This window comes from Meleagris gallopavo, chromosome Z (genome assembly GCF_000146605.3).
Source record: "Meleagris gallopavo isolate NT-WF06-2002-E0010 breed Aviagen turkey brand Nicholas breeding stock chromosome Z, Turkey_5.1, whole genome shotgun sequence".
In the NCBI taxonomy this organism is placed as follows: domain Eukaryota; kingdom Metazoa; phylum Chordata; class Aves; order Galliformes; family Phasianidae; genus Meleagris; species Meleagris gallopavo.
Genome location: NC_015041.2, coordinates 7491904 through 7512248, shown reverse-complemented (window position 1 = coordinate 7512248; position 20345 = coordinate 7491904). Strand labels below are relative to the sequence as shown.

The 20345-nt window shown below is 40.6% G+C and overlaps 2 protein-coding genes across 4 annotated transcripts in view; both read right to left on the bottom strand.

Annotated features, from left to right (window-relative positions):
- The window catches only part of LOC100550826 (phospholipid-transporting ATPase FetA-like), a 422496-nt gene that overhangs the window by 299703 nt on the left and 102448 nt on the right, over window positions 1-20345 (bottom strand). The window lies entirely within an intron of this gene.
- The window catches only part of LOC104914788 (protein unc-13 homolog B), a 35080-nt gene continuing 19166 nt past the window's right edge, over window positions 4432-20345 (bottom strand). The window contains exons 6-14 of the mRNA XM_019610330.1: window positions 17035-17204; window positions 15865-15980; window positions 13639-13802; window positions 11109-11259; window positions 10533-10601; window positions 7968-8057; window positions 6431-6565; window positions 5515-5648; window positions 4432-4651 (exon numbers count right to left, since the gene is read on the bottom strand). Of these exons, the coding sequence (XP_019465875.1) occupies window positions 4447-4651; window positions 5515-5648; window positions 6431-6565; window positions 7968-8057; window positions 10533-10601; window positions 11109-11259; window positions 13639-13802; window positions 15865-15980; window positions 17035-17204 (1234 nt within the window). The 3' untranslated portion in view covers window positions 4432-4446. The remainder of the gene's footprint in view (window positions 4652-5514; window positions 5649-6430; window positions 6566-7967; window positions 8058-10532; window positions 10602-11108; window positions 11260-13638; window positions 13803-15864; window positions 15981-17034; window positions 17205-20345) is intronic.

Genomic DNA, 20345 nt, shown 5'->3' with positions numbered 1-20345 from the left:
AAAAGAAAAAAGAAAAAAGAAACCCAGCCTTTGTTTTAAAGAAATTAAAATGTGCCTGAGATACATAAGCCCCGGGGAGATGGTTTGATAGACAAATAATTTTAGATGTGCTACTGCTTCACAGATATTGTGATCCGTTACTCTCCACAGTGAATTTGCTTTTACTGGAATGAGAAAAGTATGCAAGTTTTTCCTTAACAAGTCTAACATCTTTCTTGATCATTAAGGAAGAACATCCTTCACTTAGTGTCAGAAGCACTGATTTCCCTCATGAGCAACTGCAGAAGAAAATGCTAAGCTCACCTTGCAGTTCTATAACAGAAAACAAACAGAGCAATAACTGTACCCACTTGACTGCCTGCAAGGGTGAAGAAATCAATGGACAATTATAACTTCATGAACTTTGATAGGAGCAGGTGCTGTTCCCTCATGGAGACAGAGCTGCTCCCGCAGAGGGAAGGTCTGACTTAGGCTGGCTGCACTTTGTGACAGGGTCTGGTTTCCTCTAAGTCAATCCCAATGCACCCACAAGGGAACTACCACCTTCCAAAGTGCCATTTAGACAGAAGCCAGCAGCATTTGTGGTTGAAGTATGAATCACACCACCAAGGTGCACAAGGGTGGGTACACAGCTTTATCCAATCAGGCCAAAACCACAGATTTACTGTGACACTGCATTTAGTTCTCTGCATTTAGTCAAAAGCTGTTAGGAAGACTTTGAGCCCTCTGCTTTTCACATTGCTCACATAACAAGTCAAGATGACTATCAGTGACTTTTCTGAAATTTTTCTAGCCAAGATGCTAGCTGTCAAAGCATGACCGTGCATATGTAACTGTGTGCACACAACGGCAGCAACTGGGGTTGAAACATAAAGGCTGTAGGTAAAAAAGAAGGTAAGAAGGACACAAATCACGCCTGTTTCACCAAAACTGAGAAGTGCACTAGAAGCAATTAATTTGAGCTTTTTCCTGATACGCCTATTTTCTGAGGTAGGACATTCCAAACGCTGCTAAGCTGTAGAAAAGCAAGATGCAAAGCAACCACAGAAGCATAAACCCAAGGACTGCTACTTAGCCATCTATGCACTGAAGGTGAGGGCTGGCAGCAAGGAACAATGACACAGAAAGGTAAAATAAAATAAAACTCTTACCACCATAAAAGAGAACTTTACGTATGCGAAAGAAGGGTGGGGCTTGTGACAGAAAAGACAAAAGTGAGCTATAACAACTCAAACGCAAAGGTGCACAAAGAACAATGACACAGCCTCAAACTCACTCATTCCCAACAGCTCGTATCATCTGTTTTCATCAATGGATTCTGCCTATGGTTTTGATCTCTCTTTCCAAAGGGATAAATTTAAGCACTTGAAGGCAACACGGAAATGTCAGTCAGAGGTATATATCGTAAAATTACATCTTTTACCCAAATAAACTTGTATTTCAGATCCTTGGTTTGAAACACATTTTAGAAGTAAAGTGAAGAGCACATGAGTCATCACTCCTAGCATTTCTTCTCTGCTCTCTAACCTGCTGGCTTTTAAAGAGCTTAGCAGCAGCAACGGTGGAACACTGCACAGATATTTTGCAGCTATTGCTGTGTTCTATCCTAGCGGACCACAGAAAGACCTCTCTCATTCCCTCAGCAGATTTCATCTGCAGTTTCCTCCGGAGGAGAGCTTTTAAGGTCACGGAGGCCATGCTACTAAGGTATTAATTGGGAACTGCTTCTTTGCAGCACAGTCTCCAGTATGATGCCCAGAACTATTTTTGAGGCAGAGAAAGGACTTCCCTCTGTGGATGTTTTTCTTAATCATCAACTTGTTTTCCTTCTGTTAATTTCTAATATGTAATCATGAATTCCTGCAAAGAAACTCTGATAGGTCCCAAGTCTGCTGAAGTGCTAACATCAGACAGATAGCATCTGTGTGCGCATTTGAACCACCTCCCCTCATTACAACTGAGATTGCAGCTGAACGATTTATTGCAATTCTGCCTGCCAAGTCTACTCATTCTCTCTTCATATCAGAGATGCTTCCAACTTACACCTCTTCTAATGCCAACGTGCCCAAAATAAGATGAAACACTGTCAATTTTCTATTACTGTCATTTAATATCTTCCCAGTAGAGGAAGAATAGAATCCCTCTTGAGGAATTGTGCTTTCTGTACTGCCCTTACTAGTGAGGATGAAAGGGCCAGGTCTGCTCTTTACAGTGCCCTGAACTGTCACTAGTTTTGGGTAACTAAAAACAGACCTGGTAGATCCTGTGTCACAGTATCTGAGACTCCTTAAGAGAGATGAAGGCAAAAGGTAGGACTACGGTGCAAATGCCTTCCAGCACACTAACATGCTGCTGCTGTGACTGGTGCTACTGGTTCCAGAACATCTTTTAAATAGAAAACAGGTTTTTCTCTTATGACTTGAATCTTTTGTACATTACCAATCATAGATTTCAGAAGGTACCCAAAGGGGGCATGCTGCAGTATCCCTAAATTAGCAAGACTTCTGCTTCTGAAGCCCCTAAGCAGTGCATTATAGAAATCTCCCACACTCTGCTTGCTGAAAGCTGATGCTCTTCCCACAAGGCTACAGATTTAGTCATAGAAACCTACAGGGGAAAAAAAAGACAAAAAGAAAAAAAGAAAACAAAAAACAAAACAAAACAAAACAAAACAAAACAAAACAAAAAAAAAAAACCAACAGCACTAACTCAGCTATGGCCTGCATCTAACTACAGGTCGTCCTGTTCCTTTTTACAGCATTCTGCCCACCAACAGCACAGGGTGGTGCCATGCACTTCTTCTGTACAACAGCATTTACACACTACCCCACACAGACTGCTCAGTACACAGGGGGTGAGCTCCAGATGGGAGACAAATGCTTAACTGTCACCCATGGGGGAAAGTCTCTTAGGCAGCACATACCCTCCATTTCAGCATCAGCAGCATACAGTTCTCTGACTCTTCTTTGCTGACCTGTGAATCACTGGCATAAAACCAAAGGACACTAACACTAATGTTAGCAACTACATCCAGAGAGCTAAAATCCTAAGTGCTGAAAGTCTTTGCCTACTCACAACTAAATACTCTACCAAGAAGCATGAACTTACCACTTGGTGAGGTGAATGAGCTCATGTTATCCAGAACTTAGGAACAGAACACAAGGGAAAACACCATGAAGAAAGTTAGGAGCATGTATTACACTCTGGGTTCATGTGCACCTATCTCAGAAAACCGATATGCTTTTTGTCGAACACCTGATGCAGATTTCAGAGCACACCACATCTTCACCCAGGGATTACTCCTCAAGCTAGTAAATACAGGACTGTAACATACTAGGTGTAGTTAAACTGGTAGAGATATTAGTGACTCAAACTGAAAAAATGACAGAGATGAGCTGAAGACAGCAAATCTAACCATCATCCTTTGGAATTAGCCTGGATGCTGGCAATCAAATAGAGTCATTCAAAAGAGAAAAAATTCAGTCAGATCCACACATGCAATCAGTAATCTTTTGCAGTTGCATTTTGAATGCAACAGGGAAAGGCAATCTTAGGAAAAGCAGTCAGCAGCAGGTCTAGAGAATTACAGTTCTCAATGTTACCGGTAAAGGAGGAAGACAGGACATCTTCAATGTGTAGAAGAGCAAAATGCATTATGAATTCCTGAGGGTGAGTGCTATAGGGTAAATAAGAGCAAAATGGAAAAGGAGGCCTAAAGAGTTTTCAGAAACAGTTTCTAGTGAAAGTGAACATGAAACAATCTTAATTGTCCAATCTCTAATGCTTGTGCCAGCAGTGACAGACATTACAGAATAGACAGCTTGATGCAGATGGTCTTTGTCCCTTCTTTCTAATATCTGCTCATACATCAACACAATCTCACAAAAGGAAGAGACTGTGGGGTATATACAGGCATGTATCAAAAGCTCCCAACAAAAGAAAGAGAACTATTCATATCTGCATATCAGATCTGCAGTCTGCTGTATATCAAGCCCAGAGTTAGCACTTTGTGAACTGATTTAGAGGTCAAAAGCAAGTTCAAAAATTGTAATAAGTCATTAGAACAGTACTGCAAGTGGTAGAATTTCTTTCTGGGAGTTTGTTGTGTGCTCTGTGCTTGTTCAGAAACAGTAAAATTCCTCTTTTAATGTGCGTGTGACAGAATTACACAAAGATTTGTTCAAAACGGGGATTGTCTGCAGGGGGAATTGTTCTAGCAGCACATTTTCACCAGGAGCACAGACAGACTATACAAGATAGAGTCCAGATACTTCTTCAGGCCTTTCTATCATTGTACACTGCAGAAATAACCAGCTGCTGATCATAGCCACCATATCCTCAGGTCAAAATGAAATTCTGATTTCAAAGCAGCTGAGATGACAATAAACAGCTTGCAACAGAGCCTGACACATGGGTGTGGAGACCGTGCAGTTTTTCATGCAGTGTTCAGTTTAAATTCTCAGTCATAAAGCAGTTGTCCAAAACCAAAACAATAGAAATCTTTGCTCCAAAAGGAACAGGAAGGCAATAGCAAGTCAGCTGGCACCCATTAGAAACTGTCTTACCTTCCATGGCATATTTCATATCCTGGGCAAAAAGACTCCACATCACTTCTGCACTGATCTTACCAACAGCAAGCTCCTGAGGAAACCTGAGGGGACATTTGAGAAAGGCTTTAACACATCTTCAAACAGAGTTCTTCTATATTCAGATCTGGACTAAACCACAAGCTGAAAATCTCAACAGACTTTTCCTTCACTCAGACAAATCACCAGTTGGATTTTAGAGATCATGGTCTCAACTGCACCACAAAGGTGAAACAGTCTGAAAATAACGCTGCTGTTCAGGTTTCTTTCAAGTCAAGAAGCCCAACTCTGGATGTCTCTCTCAGAACAGACATTTGCAGTAATTTTGGGAATGTGATCTCTATGCACTATGTGATTACTATGCACAGTAATCAGGTATCCTTCCCATGTTAAACTGAGGATATTTAGGTGTATCTAACCTTCTGTGCATAATACTTTGTCAGAAACTTTCATCTCTGTCCTGTTGGATTGTTGAAGAACCATCCAACAGATAAACAGAACAGTTTCTGTGTGCCAGCCCCACCCAATGCAATGTCCTAGTGCTGCACAGAACACCATGTTCCTAAGTAACAAAGTAAGGTACTATCACCATGGCACCGTTGTCTGCATTAATGTGCATCTAGGGAAAAAAAAAAACAACAACAACAAAAGAACTCTCACCCCATTTTCAGGTGCCTCCCTGAGTTCAGGATTGTAATAATCAGGGTGTTTGTGTTCGAACGCCATCGTAACTGAACCTTTTGAAACTCTTCCATCGCAATCAGAAAAAGTTATTTATATAGACAGAGACAAATAAGACAGAAAGATAGACAGACAAGATAAGTAGTTCTATAAATACACAATGACAGAAAGACAGAAAGCAGTATAACATAAACCAGAGCACACAGAGAGACAAGAATTAGGCATAAAGGACATGGAAGATTCTTACTGATTCAGTACTGGGGTATAAGAATTCTTGTCCTCCTCTATGATGGAAACTATCAAAGTGATGAGTTTGGGCCAGAAATCCAAGTTCCTGATACTGGGACCCTGTTCCTCAGGAGGAAGATCTTGATTTTTGTTCTGTGAAGGAAGTCATTGGAAGATTGATGTCAATTTAAAGGGTAAAGAAGAAGCGGACAAATGCAGATCACCTTTCTCCTTACAAACCCCAACAGTAACTACTTATGAGCATCTTTTATTGAAGAGTTTAAAGTTATTTATGTCCGCTGGCAACTTGCTTCGTCTAATAGAAAACACAGTAACATGCCAAACCATGTTGCTTACCAGTGGCCTTAATTCTAGGTTATCTCCCTTTTGTCATTTACCATGGCAATAGCAAGTCAGGCTCCCAAAGACCTGCTGAGACATCATTTTCTCTAAGCTTGTTCTAAATACTTTCATTTTAAATACCTGGGTTGATGACTATATTCATGTTGAAATATTCTATATTTATTACCACAGAGAGGCCAGCACTGCTCTTACAGATTTGAAAACTATGTCTACAGATATATCCTGAGGCCAGAGCAGAATACCAGGTGACTGAGAACAGTATAAAACTTCACTGTTTGAGGTTTATCCACGTAAAAAACAGTCTTCTTGATCAGTTTGCTCACTCAAGGTTGCATCAAACCTTCTATTCAAAACAAGAAATAAAGATGCTGAGACTGGGAAAACAAATTGTAGTGTAATTAGTATAACATAATTTATCATCTTCCACTTACTTGTTAGTGCTCATTAATTGATTACGAGTTCAATGCATTCAAAAGATAAGTCACAATTTTGTTTATGTTGGCTTTTTATATAAATTAGTATTTGCATGATTATCTTAGGTAAGCATTTTTGCCTGCTTATTAGCTACTCACAGGATCTGTCTGGTACTCGCGACTGTACAGTTCATGACAGTTGTTGAAAATGTACTCATATGTGGAGTTGAGGCAAGCTTTTACACAGTCCTTCACTACCTGGCTGGCTCGGGGTGGACTCTGAAGCTCCTGAACCTGCACACAGACAACAAAAAGAGTCAAGATACCATTCATAAATAGAACTGGGAAAGAACATGTCACCAGTCTGGGAACTACCCAGGAAGCAGCAAACCTACTTGCACTGACTTGCACTGTCTGTGACCTGAAAGAATCAATGAACAACTCTGCACTGTCTCTTTGGTTTGCCTCTGCTGGTTCAAAACAGGAGTGACAGCACTTATGCCCATGCAGGATCATTTGGAGCATAGGAGAGATTTTGACATGTCAAAGAAGATTATTCTGAATAAATAAATCACATTGCTTAATGTGTACTATCTGAACAAAGTCAACACAATTTCTACTAAACTTACAGGATTTTGCTATAAAGCCACAGAACAATCTTTTTAACCAATGAACATGTAACAATTATGAGAGGAAAATACATCTAATCTGGAAAGTCTTGCTGAAGAACAACACTTGTATGCTTTTAAATATAGTACTTTAAGGGCATCTTCAACCACTGGCATTACTACATTTTAATTATGCCATAATCCTACCTAACATGCCAGCTGATACACTTTGCCCTATTGCAGCAGAAAAACACCACAGGGTTACTTTAAAACTGCAAGAGGCATCACCCTGTGAATAAAACTATACTCTGAGACAATTTTGAGACTGTCACTACCTCTAAGCTTTTCAGAGTATTTCTACAAACTGAACTCTCAATGTAGGACTGAGTCTGAACCAAAAGTTTGTTTTGAAAGTTTTGAAACGCTATTTACCAAAGAGCTTAAGATTAGAATTATTAGCACTTACTCAAATAGCTCACATAAGAAACGTGGTTTGTCTCTGAAAGAACACAAACTACTATGAGACATGCTAACCCACTACAGTAGTTAAAACAAAGCTTAGAAACAGAAGTCAAAAGTTGAAAATCATCTCATTGCACGCTGCTAAAGAAGTGGCACATTAACATACAGAACATCTTTCACAAACTTGTACTGGGAGATACTATACGATTTCAGTATCTTACCCTGCAAGAAATACTTTCAAAAATATTTATTTGATAAAAGATAGTGGAGAAACAATTGTGACCAATAAATGCTGTAGACAGTTAAGGAAAAGCTTCATAATACTATTAACAGAAGCAAGTTATTTTTCTGAAGACATTTCCCTTTCTTTCTTCTCTCTTCCCCCATCCTCCAACTTTTTTCAAAATTATGATGTGCCAAATTTACAACTCAAGAACTCCAGGGAAAAAACAGCTTTCATCTTTGTTATGCAAAACAGAATGAAGTATCGTGCATCTTTATTATGTGGCCAAGGCCCTTAAGTGTCAAAAGCACAACAGCATGTCAAAAATGGTTTAAGAATTAGAAAACAAGACCTGCAGCAGGAGCTGCAGAGGTTCCATTTCAACCCCCACACATAACACTACCTTCATCCTGAAAAAAGTAATGCTCGTCAGCAAATCCACTGTAGACTTCAGGTCCTGCAGCCGTTCCCGGCTGCTGGCTGGGAAGTTATTCTGTTGACAAGAAACGGAAATCCTGTTGGAAAGCACAGTCTGATCCATGCAAAACTTCAAGCGTGTTCCAAATAAGGAAAGTGTCTTGGAAACATTTCCTGCTTGAGAAGCTTTTACCAGTCAAAACAATGTTCAGTAAATATGGCCTTTTTGCTGCAAGAGCTCATATGTTTGCTTAATTAAATTGCTTCTCATATGATTGTCTGTGGATGCCAGGACACTGACAACCCTCTACAGTAGGAGAGATATCTCTTTGGTGGCAGAAAGAGCAGGCAGTGAGCAATGGCCTTGCCTCCGTCAGCCCCAGAACTACTGCTGAGGTTGCTTGCAGAGGTCCTTCCCTTTCTGCACTTATCATTTGGTCTGTCTTTTCTTCCGAAACACCAAGAGCTGTGGTATATTTGCAACCTCTCCAGGGAAATAAATTCAACTGAAAACTGAAAGCGAACATTTTTCACTATAGGAAGACATCACAACCACTTAGTTGCCTATATCTGCCAAGACAAGCACTCATCTACATGCGCTTCTGTTGCTCTGAAGCGCTTATTTTACATATTACCCCCACCGTTCTGCTGTCTGTAACCACTGTTTTCTCCTTCCACTCTTTGAGTTCTGGTGATATTAGAGGTCTCATTGTCCTTTCTAGATGATGTATGTGTGTGCATGTACACATTTACAGACATACATACATGCACCATGCACACTCTGCTTGCACCAAGCCTTGTTTCTTTCAATAGATTGCTCCCTTTCTGACCTCAGGCACTGTGCTTTCTCCTACATTTACATTCTTTCCTTCCCCAAGCTTTAACACTGTTCATGCTCTCCATGTTCTTATACTTGGAGAGATGTGACTGGTTATGTTGCAGTAGTAAAGGCAACCTCATTAACATAGTATATTCATATTTACATATTCGAACTTTTTTTTTTTCCCCGAGGTTGTGCAGAAAATATGCCCCAGTAACACATTATTTGTTTAGTTCATTAAAACAGTGCAAGAAAATTAATGTTCCTTACAGTTTATTGTAGATGCTTATTACTAGACAATTCTCCTTATACAGTTAATTTGTCCATACATCATCTCTTTCTGGCACTCAGGGTATTTACCAAAATCAAGATTTAAACACAAAATGTTGAATGACATCCAAAGTCTAGCACTACACTCTGGGAAGAAAATATTCTGATTCAACACTTTCTTTTTGACAAATCCAGTGTGGAAATTCATAGGTTATTTATTGTTTACTTTTAAGTGTTTCCAAATAGCTTGAATCTTGAATCAGCATGCTGAGGAAGGCTTAATATGGGCAATTTAAACTGTAAATTGCTGTACTTTCTCTTGAAGGTTTGTAGCTTTATGCAATACCTTCCAGACCAGTAGGGGTCTTAAAATAATGACTAAGAGAGCTCAGATTGCTTCTGCCAATTGCTGTCTAATTGCACAGCCAATTAGGAAACATCTAAATCATTTGAAGTGAACAAATTCTTCCTGGTTCTTACTTGTTTGTCCAAGGTTTAGTTCATGAACCACCTGAAAGCAGTTTTTTTGAAGACCAAGCAAATGAAAAGGCATCACCACTACACCTTCCTGTTGCCATGCCCTATTAATTTTCCCTTTGCCTCTCAGTGGATCAGTGATCTCTCTGCATTTTTTGTTACTAGTAATGTAATTTTAGAATAGCTCATTACACAAATTCCTTTTATCTTCTTTCATGCCTTGCCCTTTCTGTCCTTTTCTTTTTGCTTATCTTACTAATGCACTTCTTTTATTAGTCCACTCATGTTTCCCTTTTCAGTCTAATTTTAAATAAATAAACAAAAATCAAAGCTCACACTTGCCACCAAATTGAAATTTTTCCATTAATCAGTCACTACTTAAAATTACCTAGCAAGGAATTGAAAAAAAATTCAAATCACAAACTTGTTGTAAAACTACGTTGACTCTGGAGTAGAGTTAAGAAGCCTGACAGACCAATGCCACCACTTGAAACCTATCCTTTCCCCAGTGTGGTGAAGTGGTGGCTGGAAATATCAATCTGAAAACTCAACTTATAGATCCAGATTAGGGACAGTGAGCAGAGTCTGCCAGACTTAAAACAAATGACAACAACGCTGCAGGTCCCCTAAATGATTTCTATCTCCTGAGTGACAACAAGTTTGTCTTCCCTTTGTGGAAGATACTTGAAATAGCTGATATGAAAAATTCAAAGAAATTAATTCAGTCAGCTCACGTATCTGGGAGAGTATCAGAGATAAGGACAGTTCATAATCCTTAGATTATTTCAGAAGCCTTGAGGAAGGTATAATTGAAGAAAGAACTTAGTTTAAATTCTGTCCAAGAGGAAAACAAAATTGTGTATTTGAGCAACAAGCTTGTCATGACAAGTCAATAAGACACAACTAACCAACAGTTCAGAGATGTGAGAAAAATCCCAACTGCGTATCAACATAGCTGAAGAAATTCTGCTTATTCTCACTTACCCTGTACATGGAGAGATCGATCCGAAGTGAATTATGAAGCTGGTCCAGTAGCTTAACAAATCGTTCTTTCTGTTGGGCAAAAAACACCAACAAGCATCATATATCATCACTGTCCAATCGATGTTCTCAGTAAGAAGCATGATATCAGAGAACTAGCTCAGGAGAGAGGGAGGAAGCACTACAGATGCACTGTTTTGTGCATTAGGGTTTTTTGCCTTTAAGCAGTTGCTGTTTTTAAAAACAAATTTCTGAAACCATCAGACTGCACAATATATTTTATCAACAGCATCACCACGCAGAATTTAATACAATTTGCTCATGTCCGTACCATCTGTGCTCCAGTGTGATTTGAACATGAAAAGTAAACATCACAATGCGTTGCATTGATTAATAAGATTAATAACTGAAATGTGTGATGGTGACAATAAGCCATGCTCTGCTTTGTCTAGTCCAGAAGAACTCTACAACTTCCAACTTCTTACAGATAAAAAGTTCCTTAAACAGAGCAAGTTATTTATTGAAAGGCAGAAATAACACAGGCAAATTAGAGAAGTCCAGTTGTATCACCAAACATACCCCAAAATTGGAGGCTGCAAAGCGGTCTGAAGCAGACACGTTTGTGGAGGCAGTTGTGTGCGCATAGTAAGCGTTGATATTGGCAAGTAAGGTGCTCATCACAGCTGGTACACCTGGGCACATGTATTTGGAAGAAAGACAAGCAAAATGCCTGCAAAAGGACAGTTCAGTAAGTCATTCTGGTCTCTTCTGTGTCATGCTACCTTATGCTGTGTACAGTATCTACAACCCAACTCTCAGCCAAGTTTCCTATCCCTTCAACAGCCACTCTGCTGTAGGTAACACCTTGAACATAGGTAAACTGTTTTCCCCTTTTCATTCAATCTCCAGCATTTTGCTTCAAGTTTTTCACAAAACATGACATCTATACAATAGATAAGAGAGAAAAAGAAAGTCCTTTTACTACAGCCCTTTTCACATCACAAAACAGTTTCTCAACAACCTGTTGTCACTAGCTTTTGACATTAGTGATACACTGGGTACAAGAGCCAAGCCTGGCACAGAGAGATCAATATAATTTACAGTTACCTGAGGCTGCCACAGGTTCTGAGGTGCCACGAGGCAGCAGCAACTGCAAAGCATTTAACCACAGCAAAATCACACACTATTATTTCTGTGCTGCACTGGTAAGTTAGTCCTTAGAGCTAACCCTTCCAGCCTTCAGGAGGCATGCTCATTTGTTGGCTGGTTGTCTTTTTCTTTTTCCTCATTTAACTGCTCCCATTAATGTGCAAGGAATTGTCCTGCAGGAAATGTCAAAATTAAGCCAGAAGCACTCAAGCTTGTGAAATGATTAAACAATCAAAGAAAATCTGTTAGACGTAGATGAGAGGGGGAAATAATCGGAGCTTAGGAGGTCTGATATTATAAGATGTGGTAAGTCAAGTTCATTCCAACAGACAGGAGAATTTGCAGGTTTTAAGTTGTTCTTCAAGCAGGAACTCTTACAGAAGCCTCAAAGTAAATTTGGGAACTGTTTTCCTAAATGTAGTTTTCCCTCAAGGAAATCAGATTTGGTACTAATTAACCTACAAATAATTATAATCAAAAAAGCTCCAGTGAGAGAATTCCACAGAAACACACAAATCTGTATTTCAGACAAATATGATCATGGAATAGAATCATCGAATCCTTAGAGTCAGAAGGGAGCTTTACAGGCCATCTAGTCCAGCTCCTCTGCAATGAACAGGGACATGCACTGTCGCCCAGATTGATCCAGTCTTGCTTTGAAAGCCTCCAGGGATGGGGCACGATGGCTGTTCCTGAATGTGAACTTGCTCATTACACAATACCTATGTACCAGCTGGTCTTTCATGCACTCAATAGACAAATAAAGTGGGTGTGCCTAGCTTGAAAAAGAGGAGGTGTAAGAAGTACTGAGCTAGTGAATGTCTCTAATGAACGTCATTACTGCTTAACAAAAAGGGGAGGATTAGCAAGAGAGCTGAACCAGGCCAAAATTCTTTAAGAGGGACGAATTAAAGAAGCAGCAATACACAGCAGTTACAGCATAGGAAATTTCAAGGAAGATTTTGCAGCATGGATTACAAACAGGAATTTCTTCCCTCAAGTAATACAGCCCAAGGACAGGAACCAGGAGAGGTGGTGGATCTCCATCCTCAGGTATTTTCAAGGAACTAAAAGAGGCTCTCATTTGCCTTTTTCAACTTCCAGGTTAGCCCTTTTATGAGTCAGGACTAGACCTCCAGAGGTATCTCTCAATAGCCTTCCATTTTGGCTTAAATTAGCAGGCATTAAAAGATGCTTGCATAAGAACACAGCATAACTCATCCAAGGACTCAACAAAATGATAAGCTTCAGAAGTGAACTTTTTCAAATTAGTTTGCTGAATCTAATATTATGTTTGAAATAAGAAATGAGCTAAGCATAGCATTACTTTAAGCAGAAGGGCTAATCCCAAATACACATAGAAGTTCAGTGACATGGAAAGTGCTCTTGAAGACCAAAAACTGCATGAGCCTAGATCTAAAGAGAACAAATCAATGCTCCATTACCCAAACTTCCTGCAAACACCATCAGCACTAACTGGAAGATCAACGACTTCCCTCATCTGTATTAATTGCTGTAAGAAATCTATAGGACAAACACTTTTACAAAACCTCTTCCCTTTTCACACTACCAAAAATCTTCAGTGGAATCCTTGGATAACATCTTTTTAATAATAGAGTGTTCAAATAGAGATTTCAGAGTTTTAGAACAGGAATGGTTGAGATAACAATAATAAAGCATGGTGTAATTCTTTAGAATACGTTTTAAAGTGAAGGTGCTCATACAAACTGCTCAGTTGGGAGGCTTAATTCCAGCATTTTGTGAGACTGTAATTTCTAGATTTGAAGGAAATTAGTGATTCAGAGACATGCAGTCTTCCTGTTCACAGTATGCCCCATAAGGAGTAACTGTTAATGCCGAGCCTTTTATTATCAACACATTTAATCTTCTGAATCTTCACAGTCACACCAATTAGTTACCGTGGATGTCTGCACTAAAGACAACACCAAATGCATCTTACGTCATGGCCTGGTATATTGATTCGATGCCATAGCGCATTGCAAATTCATCCACGATCTCTTGAGCTGTCTCATCAAAATACACCTTCCAGGCATCGTCTCCTTTGGCATCAGGGATCTTCACCACCCCATTCCCTTGCACGTCTGTGAGATGGTGAAAGAGGTTCTGAAGGACAAAACAGGAGTGAAATTACATGCAAGGCTGCTGAAGCTGCCAAGTGAGTTTGATGACCAGTCTGGAAGTGCTGGGAAGGAAGCACTAACACATTTCTTTGCCCTCCTCCCTTTTTCCTTCTCCCTATCTATTATGCATTTTTGAGCTTTGACTTTCTTTTAATACAGCATGCTCCAAGCTGAATTTTTCCACACACATACCTACAACTTTACCCACTCAACACTGAGAACGATGCAGAGGAGTGCTTCAATGTAGTGAAATCACAGACTAATTAGCTTCCTGAAACCTACACACTTCTGTCCTCAAATAAATGACTTAGCATGGACAAGCTATTTAAACTAGATGAGATAATAGCCTTGTATCAACTTCATAATTATTATTACACAGTAGAACAGTCCAAATGTTTCTTTTCTGAAAAACATCCTTAAAAACACCCTTAGCAACTAGACACTTCTATTATTATTCATCATAACCTCTCACTTTTTCTAGCACAGGACCATATTTCAGCTATCACTGCTGTGCAGAAATTGCAATTCAGTTCAGTGGATTTCTTGGCAATCCTTAACTTCATGTCACTTAGAGATTCATCAGCTTATCAGACAGCTGGCTCCCTATAGTAAGGGATGCAAAAGTCTAATGATCTAATTAGGAGATGGAGCACTCTGCTTTACACTATTTTTCCTGATTAAATTCTTCTAGCTGTAAATCATATTTATTTTATGATGCGCAAATGAAAGAAGATGATACTTAAAAAGGGTATATTTGCAGGAAAAAAAACAACAAGCAGGAAGTAAATGATCATGCACGCTCAGAAAGCCAAAAATGAAATGTTTTACCAAACAGAAGCAGTCACTGAATTAAAACTCAAGAAGAACTATATACTGAAGGACACAGCACAGCCTACTAAAAGAAACCGATGTTCAATTAAACTTAGCGTGACTTTTTCCTGGTAAGACCAGAAGACATGGCAGGGATCTTCTAGCCCAGAGTCTGGACAAACAGGTTGTAACTGTAACTGAAGTCATCTGCCCTTCCCCTCTAATCTGGATTTGCTTAAACTTTACTGGACGTTGTGATATTCTTCTATACAAGTGGGAGAGTCTTTGGCTAAGTCTTCCTTATAGAGGCACTTAGAGAGTGATCCTTCCATTTGCCTTCTCCCTGAAGGATAGGCTGGGCACCATGAATCTCAGATATTCTCATTAGCCATCTTTGAGTTTCTCCCAACTTCTGTAGCACTGCCTGTCCATTTTGACCATGTTGAGACAGATCAGTACTCAGACATCACAGTTTATTTTCTATTCCCTAATAGCTGCCCACAGCTACAGACCACTGCAGCAGCACAGAGGAATTTATACAAACAGTGCCAACACCTCTCAATGGCCATAGCCAACTCTGCATCCTGATTAGAATTTAAACATAAAGCAGCAGTAGAAAATGTTACTTTTCACATTATAGCTCATCATGCATCACGGGCCAACTGCTCAGACAGAAACTGCAATGACATAATTGCTCCTTGCTGTCAACAGTACACAAGCAGTTCTGTTCACCACACTGAGACAAGCAGCAATAAAAAGCACAGCATCTTCCATTTCCGTGGAAATGCTGCATGTCTGGGACCTCAGAGGGAATGAGCAAAATTTATTCATGAAGCATATCTGGGCTGGAGTCTGCCATTTTAATAGGCTTTCTGGAAGGAAAGATACAGATGTAATGCATGCTGAACACATCATCCAAGGAAACACACAAGTTTCTTCCAGTTAAACTTATGGAAGCTCTAAGTTGGGCCAATGTCTGTTCTGTGCTTGACAAAAGCACAGCTGTGCCAAGTGGGACAAAGTGAACCAGACAGCATTCGGCATCGTGGGGAGAACCCAAAGCCTTCCTGACAAATGCAGACCTGATGACTCACTGTCTTTCCAGGCCTGCAGGGCAGGAGAAAAAAGGCTCACGTAGGGTAAGAAGGAACATTCCAAGAAAATAAAAGGTCAGAAAATTACTTCTTCTTCAGAAAGGAGGAACATCATAATGACTAAGTTGAATTGCTCTTTACCTCATGAAGGCAAGTGTACTGAATGTGATACGGAGCCACCTTCTCCTCGCCTTTGATCTCCACACTGATTTGCAGACGGATAGCCCCAGATACTGCAGACTTATCTGTTCTTTTCTCTAGAAGAAAAAACCATCAGCAATTACATGCATTTTTCATGTTCAGAGCACAGCCACCTTGGGGTAGCAATGCTGGAAAAGAAACTGCTGGAAACTCAGGATTAACCTGTGATCAGTAACGCTATGGAGAAAATTTTCTGATTTTTTTACTTCAAAGCAGTAAAAATTAGTAGATACCAGCAAAACAGCTGCCACAATGCACTCTCAGTATGACACATCTAGCCATAACAGTGTCCTTTTATATATAAGCCAGCCCTTCTGACAGCAATTGTGCTATAGCACCCCTGGTCTTAGATTCAGTTAGCTGAAGTAGAACCATCAAGGAAAGTACTTCTCCAGACTAAGACTCATATTAGAGCAGGCAAAAAAGTTCACAATATCACATGTACAGCCATGATAAGGTTTTACCAAAACCACCAAGCAAATATGAGGAAGATGATGCTCCCTTTCCAAGGATAGGGATCTAAAAAGGGATCTCCTTTTTCCAAGGATAGAGCTGACTGATACAGAATCTGTTCCTGATTTGATTGCAGTCCTAAGCTGCTGGGAACTGCTGATGTTGTCTTATGAAGAAGATTCTGGTTGTCCTATGATTATTACCATGCCCATCATCTCAGCACTATCTGGCTACTAGTCATTACTTTCTACTACACCTTATTTTGTCCACTTGGAAAGATTTTAATGAATCCCAACCCAGCACCATGAACTTCTATGTCTTAGAGACTGGCAGAGTGCTTGTGGTAGTGCAAAAAAGGGGCAAGAACAGGAAATGTCACCAGCATTGGCAGATTTCAGCCCTGTCCCAAGCATTTATACATTTTGCTTTCCAGTGCCAACAGGAGAAAAGCCATCACCATTCTCACATGCTGTTCTGCAGTACTGCACTTCAACTGGGATCAAAGCCTTGCAGTTTCCCTGCAGCAGCATAACGTCCCTCACAGTCATCTAACCATCTAGGCTTTTTTTTTCTTTTTTTTTTTGGCTTTTTGTGCAAACTACATGTGTAGTACCCAAACTAACAAGTGGCTTCTTTCAATCCCAAAGCCCCACTCACCGAGGTTGTACCACACATCCATTTCTCCGCTCAGTGTACGGACTTCAATGATTGTCTGCCCCAGGAAATCATCTGACTCACGCTTCAGCCTCTGCTTGACTCGAGACTTGATGTCGTCGTCCTCATCCCACACTCGCACCTTGATCCGGTCAGAGGAGTTATGGCACTCACTGCGAACAAGACAGATGTGATATTGAAAAGCTCATTATGCAGCTGACATTTCTACACTGCATGCTTTATGTTCCTTTTGACCTGCTAGCCTAAGTACAGAGAGGCACATAAACAAGAGACAAACAAACAGCCTCCTCATTTCAGAGCTTAGACTCCAACAGGAACCGCAGAACAATTCTGGTGAACTCTAACTGCTCCGGAGACATGTTAGATGCTGCACTTCACATTCACACTAAAGAGAGTGTCCTGCCCACAGAGAGTGCAACCACCAACTTCAGGTTTGCCAAGTGACTGTGACTCTTCTGCTCTTCTTCATCTTGAGGAGCAGCTCCCTGATTTGGGGAATTAATTTACTCCTGTTGGTTTTGCGATTAAACTCACAAAAGCTGGGAGATAGCTAGGCTGGTGAAGTCAGCCTGCATGGTCCAAAAAACACTGATAAGCACCTCTCTGTTTTCAATTTGTCTTCCCAAACCTGATCTTCTGTTCAGCTCTAGGTGTTAAAGGAGATTTCTGCTTATGGAAATGCAGTGTCTAGGACAACGTGGTCAAGGTCTATGGTGAATACATTTAACTATATTTTGTAATAAGAAAAAGATAAAGAACTGAGGTGGAGGTAGTTCTCTTACTTCAAGATAGTCACAAAGCAGTAGTGCACTAACATACAATACGTTATAATCAGATGATACAAAACTGCCTATGAGTGGGATGAAAAAGTGGGATAAAGTAGCTGCAAAGTTGGTATGTAACTACTAGAATTGATTATGCCTATTATTCACAACTCAGATTGATACTTTCTCTACACCTTGAGCAAATCAGTAAGGACATTTCCATTAAAAATACAGCTTACTCTTTGCTGAACCTGCAGGCTTCAGTCTAATGCACACACAGACTTTGCAGCCCCCTGTTTTTTGGTGCTCATATGCCTTTTGCAGATGCAAATAGGCTCCTGGATGTCAGAAGTGGGTGGAAGGACTTTACAATAAGAGTTTTGTTCATCTACAGGACATGCAATACAACAAAGCAATTTGAATGCTTGCATGAGACCATAACAAGGGTGATTACTTACCATTACCACTACAAATGCCTGCTCTCAAGGAAATAAAACCTATGAAAACAGGCAACTTCTGCTGCAGCCCCATTTTCCAACCTTTTTAACATTAATGTGCTGCATCTGTTGCTAAGCAACAGGAAGAAGGAAGAAATGGGTCAGAAGAGATCTGCCAAGCCTGGTCAATAAGATGTGGCAGTGATTGGCATTTGCATGCTCCCTACCAAAAAATTATTTGGGCTCCTATGGCTGCTATTGTGATACTCAACTGCTTAACAGACATCCATGCAGCTTCTAAAGATTTTTCCAGCAAAGACGGTTATCTGGGAATGACACTATGAAAGTTAGGGGCAATTCCAACCAGCTTTGATCACTGCAGAAAGTATTCCTGCTCCCTTCCTTTTCTGTGCAATCAAAGCTGTATTTCGAGATCAGAAGAAAGAAGGTTCAGTGTTTTTCTCTTTCCTCCTCCTCACCTTCAAGGATATCTTCCTTTGATAAAAATACGCACCACATGCACACAAGCTGGGAATGCTCAGAATGGTGCTCTCTGTAAGTTCCCAAATTTAACTGAGCATATTGCTTTATCTACCAGCAACACCGCACAAGTGCATAAAAGAACTCCTCTGTTCCTGACACAGTGTAGTAATGTACATTTCAGCAGTACCCTACAGCCTCAGTGTTCAGGACACTGTTACCTAAAAACACAGATAGGTACACAGTGACATTTACGAAGTACCAGCAAGTACCAGCAAACTCCTGACTTCTTCAAATTACAACTTCTGGCACTGCAGTTCTTTGTCAAAACAGCTTCGATCTTGTTTTTCTTTCCTACCTGTGGTGAAAAAATGGCTCTTTCCTTTTCAAAAACATCCACTGTTAAACTCTAAATCTACCTTATGTCCAATATGCATGGTCCTACACTTCTCAACTGGCTATCATTCTTTGCTTGCACTGCAGCAGAATAACCCACTGCTAAAGCCACAGGAAACTTCCCAGTCGCATCTACCAAACTACTGAATTTTCTATTTTACTGCACTTTTCTCTTTTGTTTTTAGGAGACTGCTCAACTTGTATTCCTTATGCTGATCCCATGCCAGAGAGAGTACCTTATCACTCACTGACAGCAGCTGAAACCCTTAGGCTGGTAGCTTACCCATAAAATACCTCCATTAAGTCTGTAGAAAACACAGTTCTTGCTTTCAGAGAAGATAGATAGTTGTGTCAACACTAGTTCACTTTCCAGAACACACCCCAAACAGAACCACGTACACTGAGTTACTTGATTTTAGATTACAACAATTTTTCTACTTAATGTGGATGAGGGAAAAGGTGGATGAGGGAAAGGCTGCTGATGTAGTCTACATAGGCTTCAGCAAAGCTTTCGACACCATCCCTCATGGTATTCTCCTGTAGAAGCTGGCAGCCTGTGGCTTGGACAAGTACACTCTTTGCTAGGCAAAGAACTGGCTGAAGGGCCAAGCCCAGAGTAGTGGTGAATGGAGCTAAATCTAGCTGGCAACAGGTCAGGGGTGGTGCTGCCCAGGGAGTTGGTATTGAGGCCTGTCCTGTTCAATATCATTATGGATGACTCAGTGCCCTGGATGAAGGCACTGAGTGCACCCTCAGTAAGTTTGTAGATACACCAAGTTGTCAGGAAGTGTCATTCTGCCTGGGGGTAGAAAGGTCCTACATAGGGATCTGGACAGGCTGCATCGCTGGGCTGAAGCCAATGGGATGAGGTTCAACAAGGCCAAGTGCCACAGCAACCCCAGACAACACTACATGCTTGGGGCAGAGTGGCTGGAAGACCACATAGAGGAAATGGACCTGGGGGTATTAGTAGTGGCTGAACATGAGCCAGCAATGAGCCCAGGTGAACAAGAAGGCCAATGGCATCCTGGCTTGCATCAGAAATAGTGTTGCCAGCAGGAGCAGGGATATAATGGTCTGTGTATTCAGCCCTGTTGAGGCTGCACCTCGAGTACTGTGCTCAGTTTTGGGCTCCTCACAGCAAGAAAGACATGGAGGCCCTGGAATGTGTCCAGAGACCAACAATGAAGCTGTGAGGGGTCTGGAGCACAGGGCT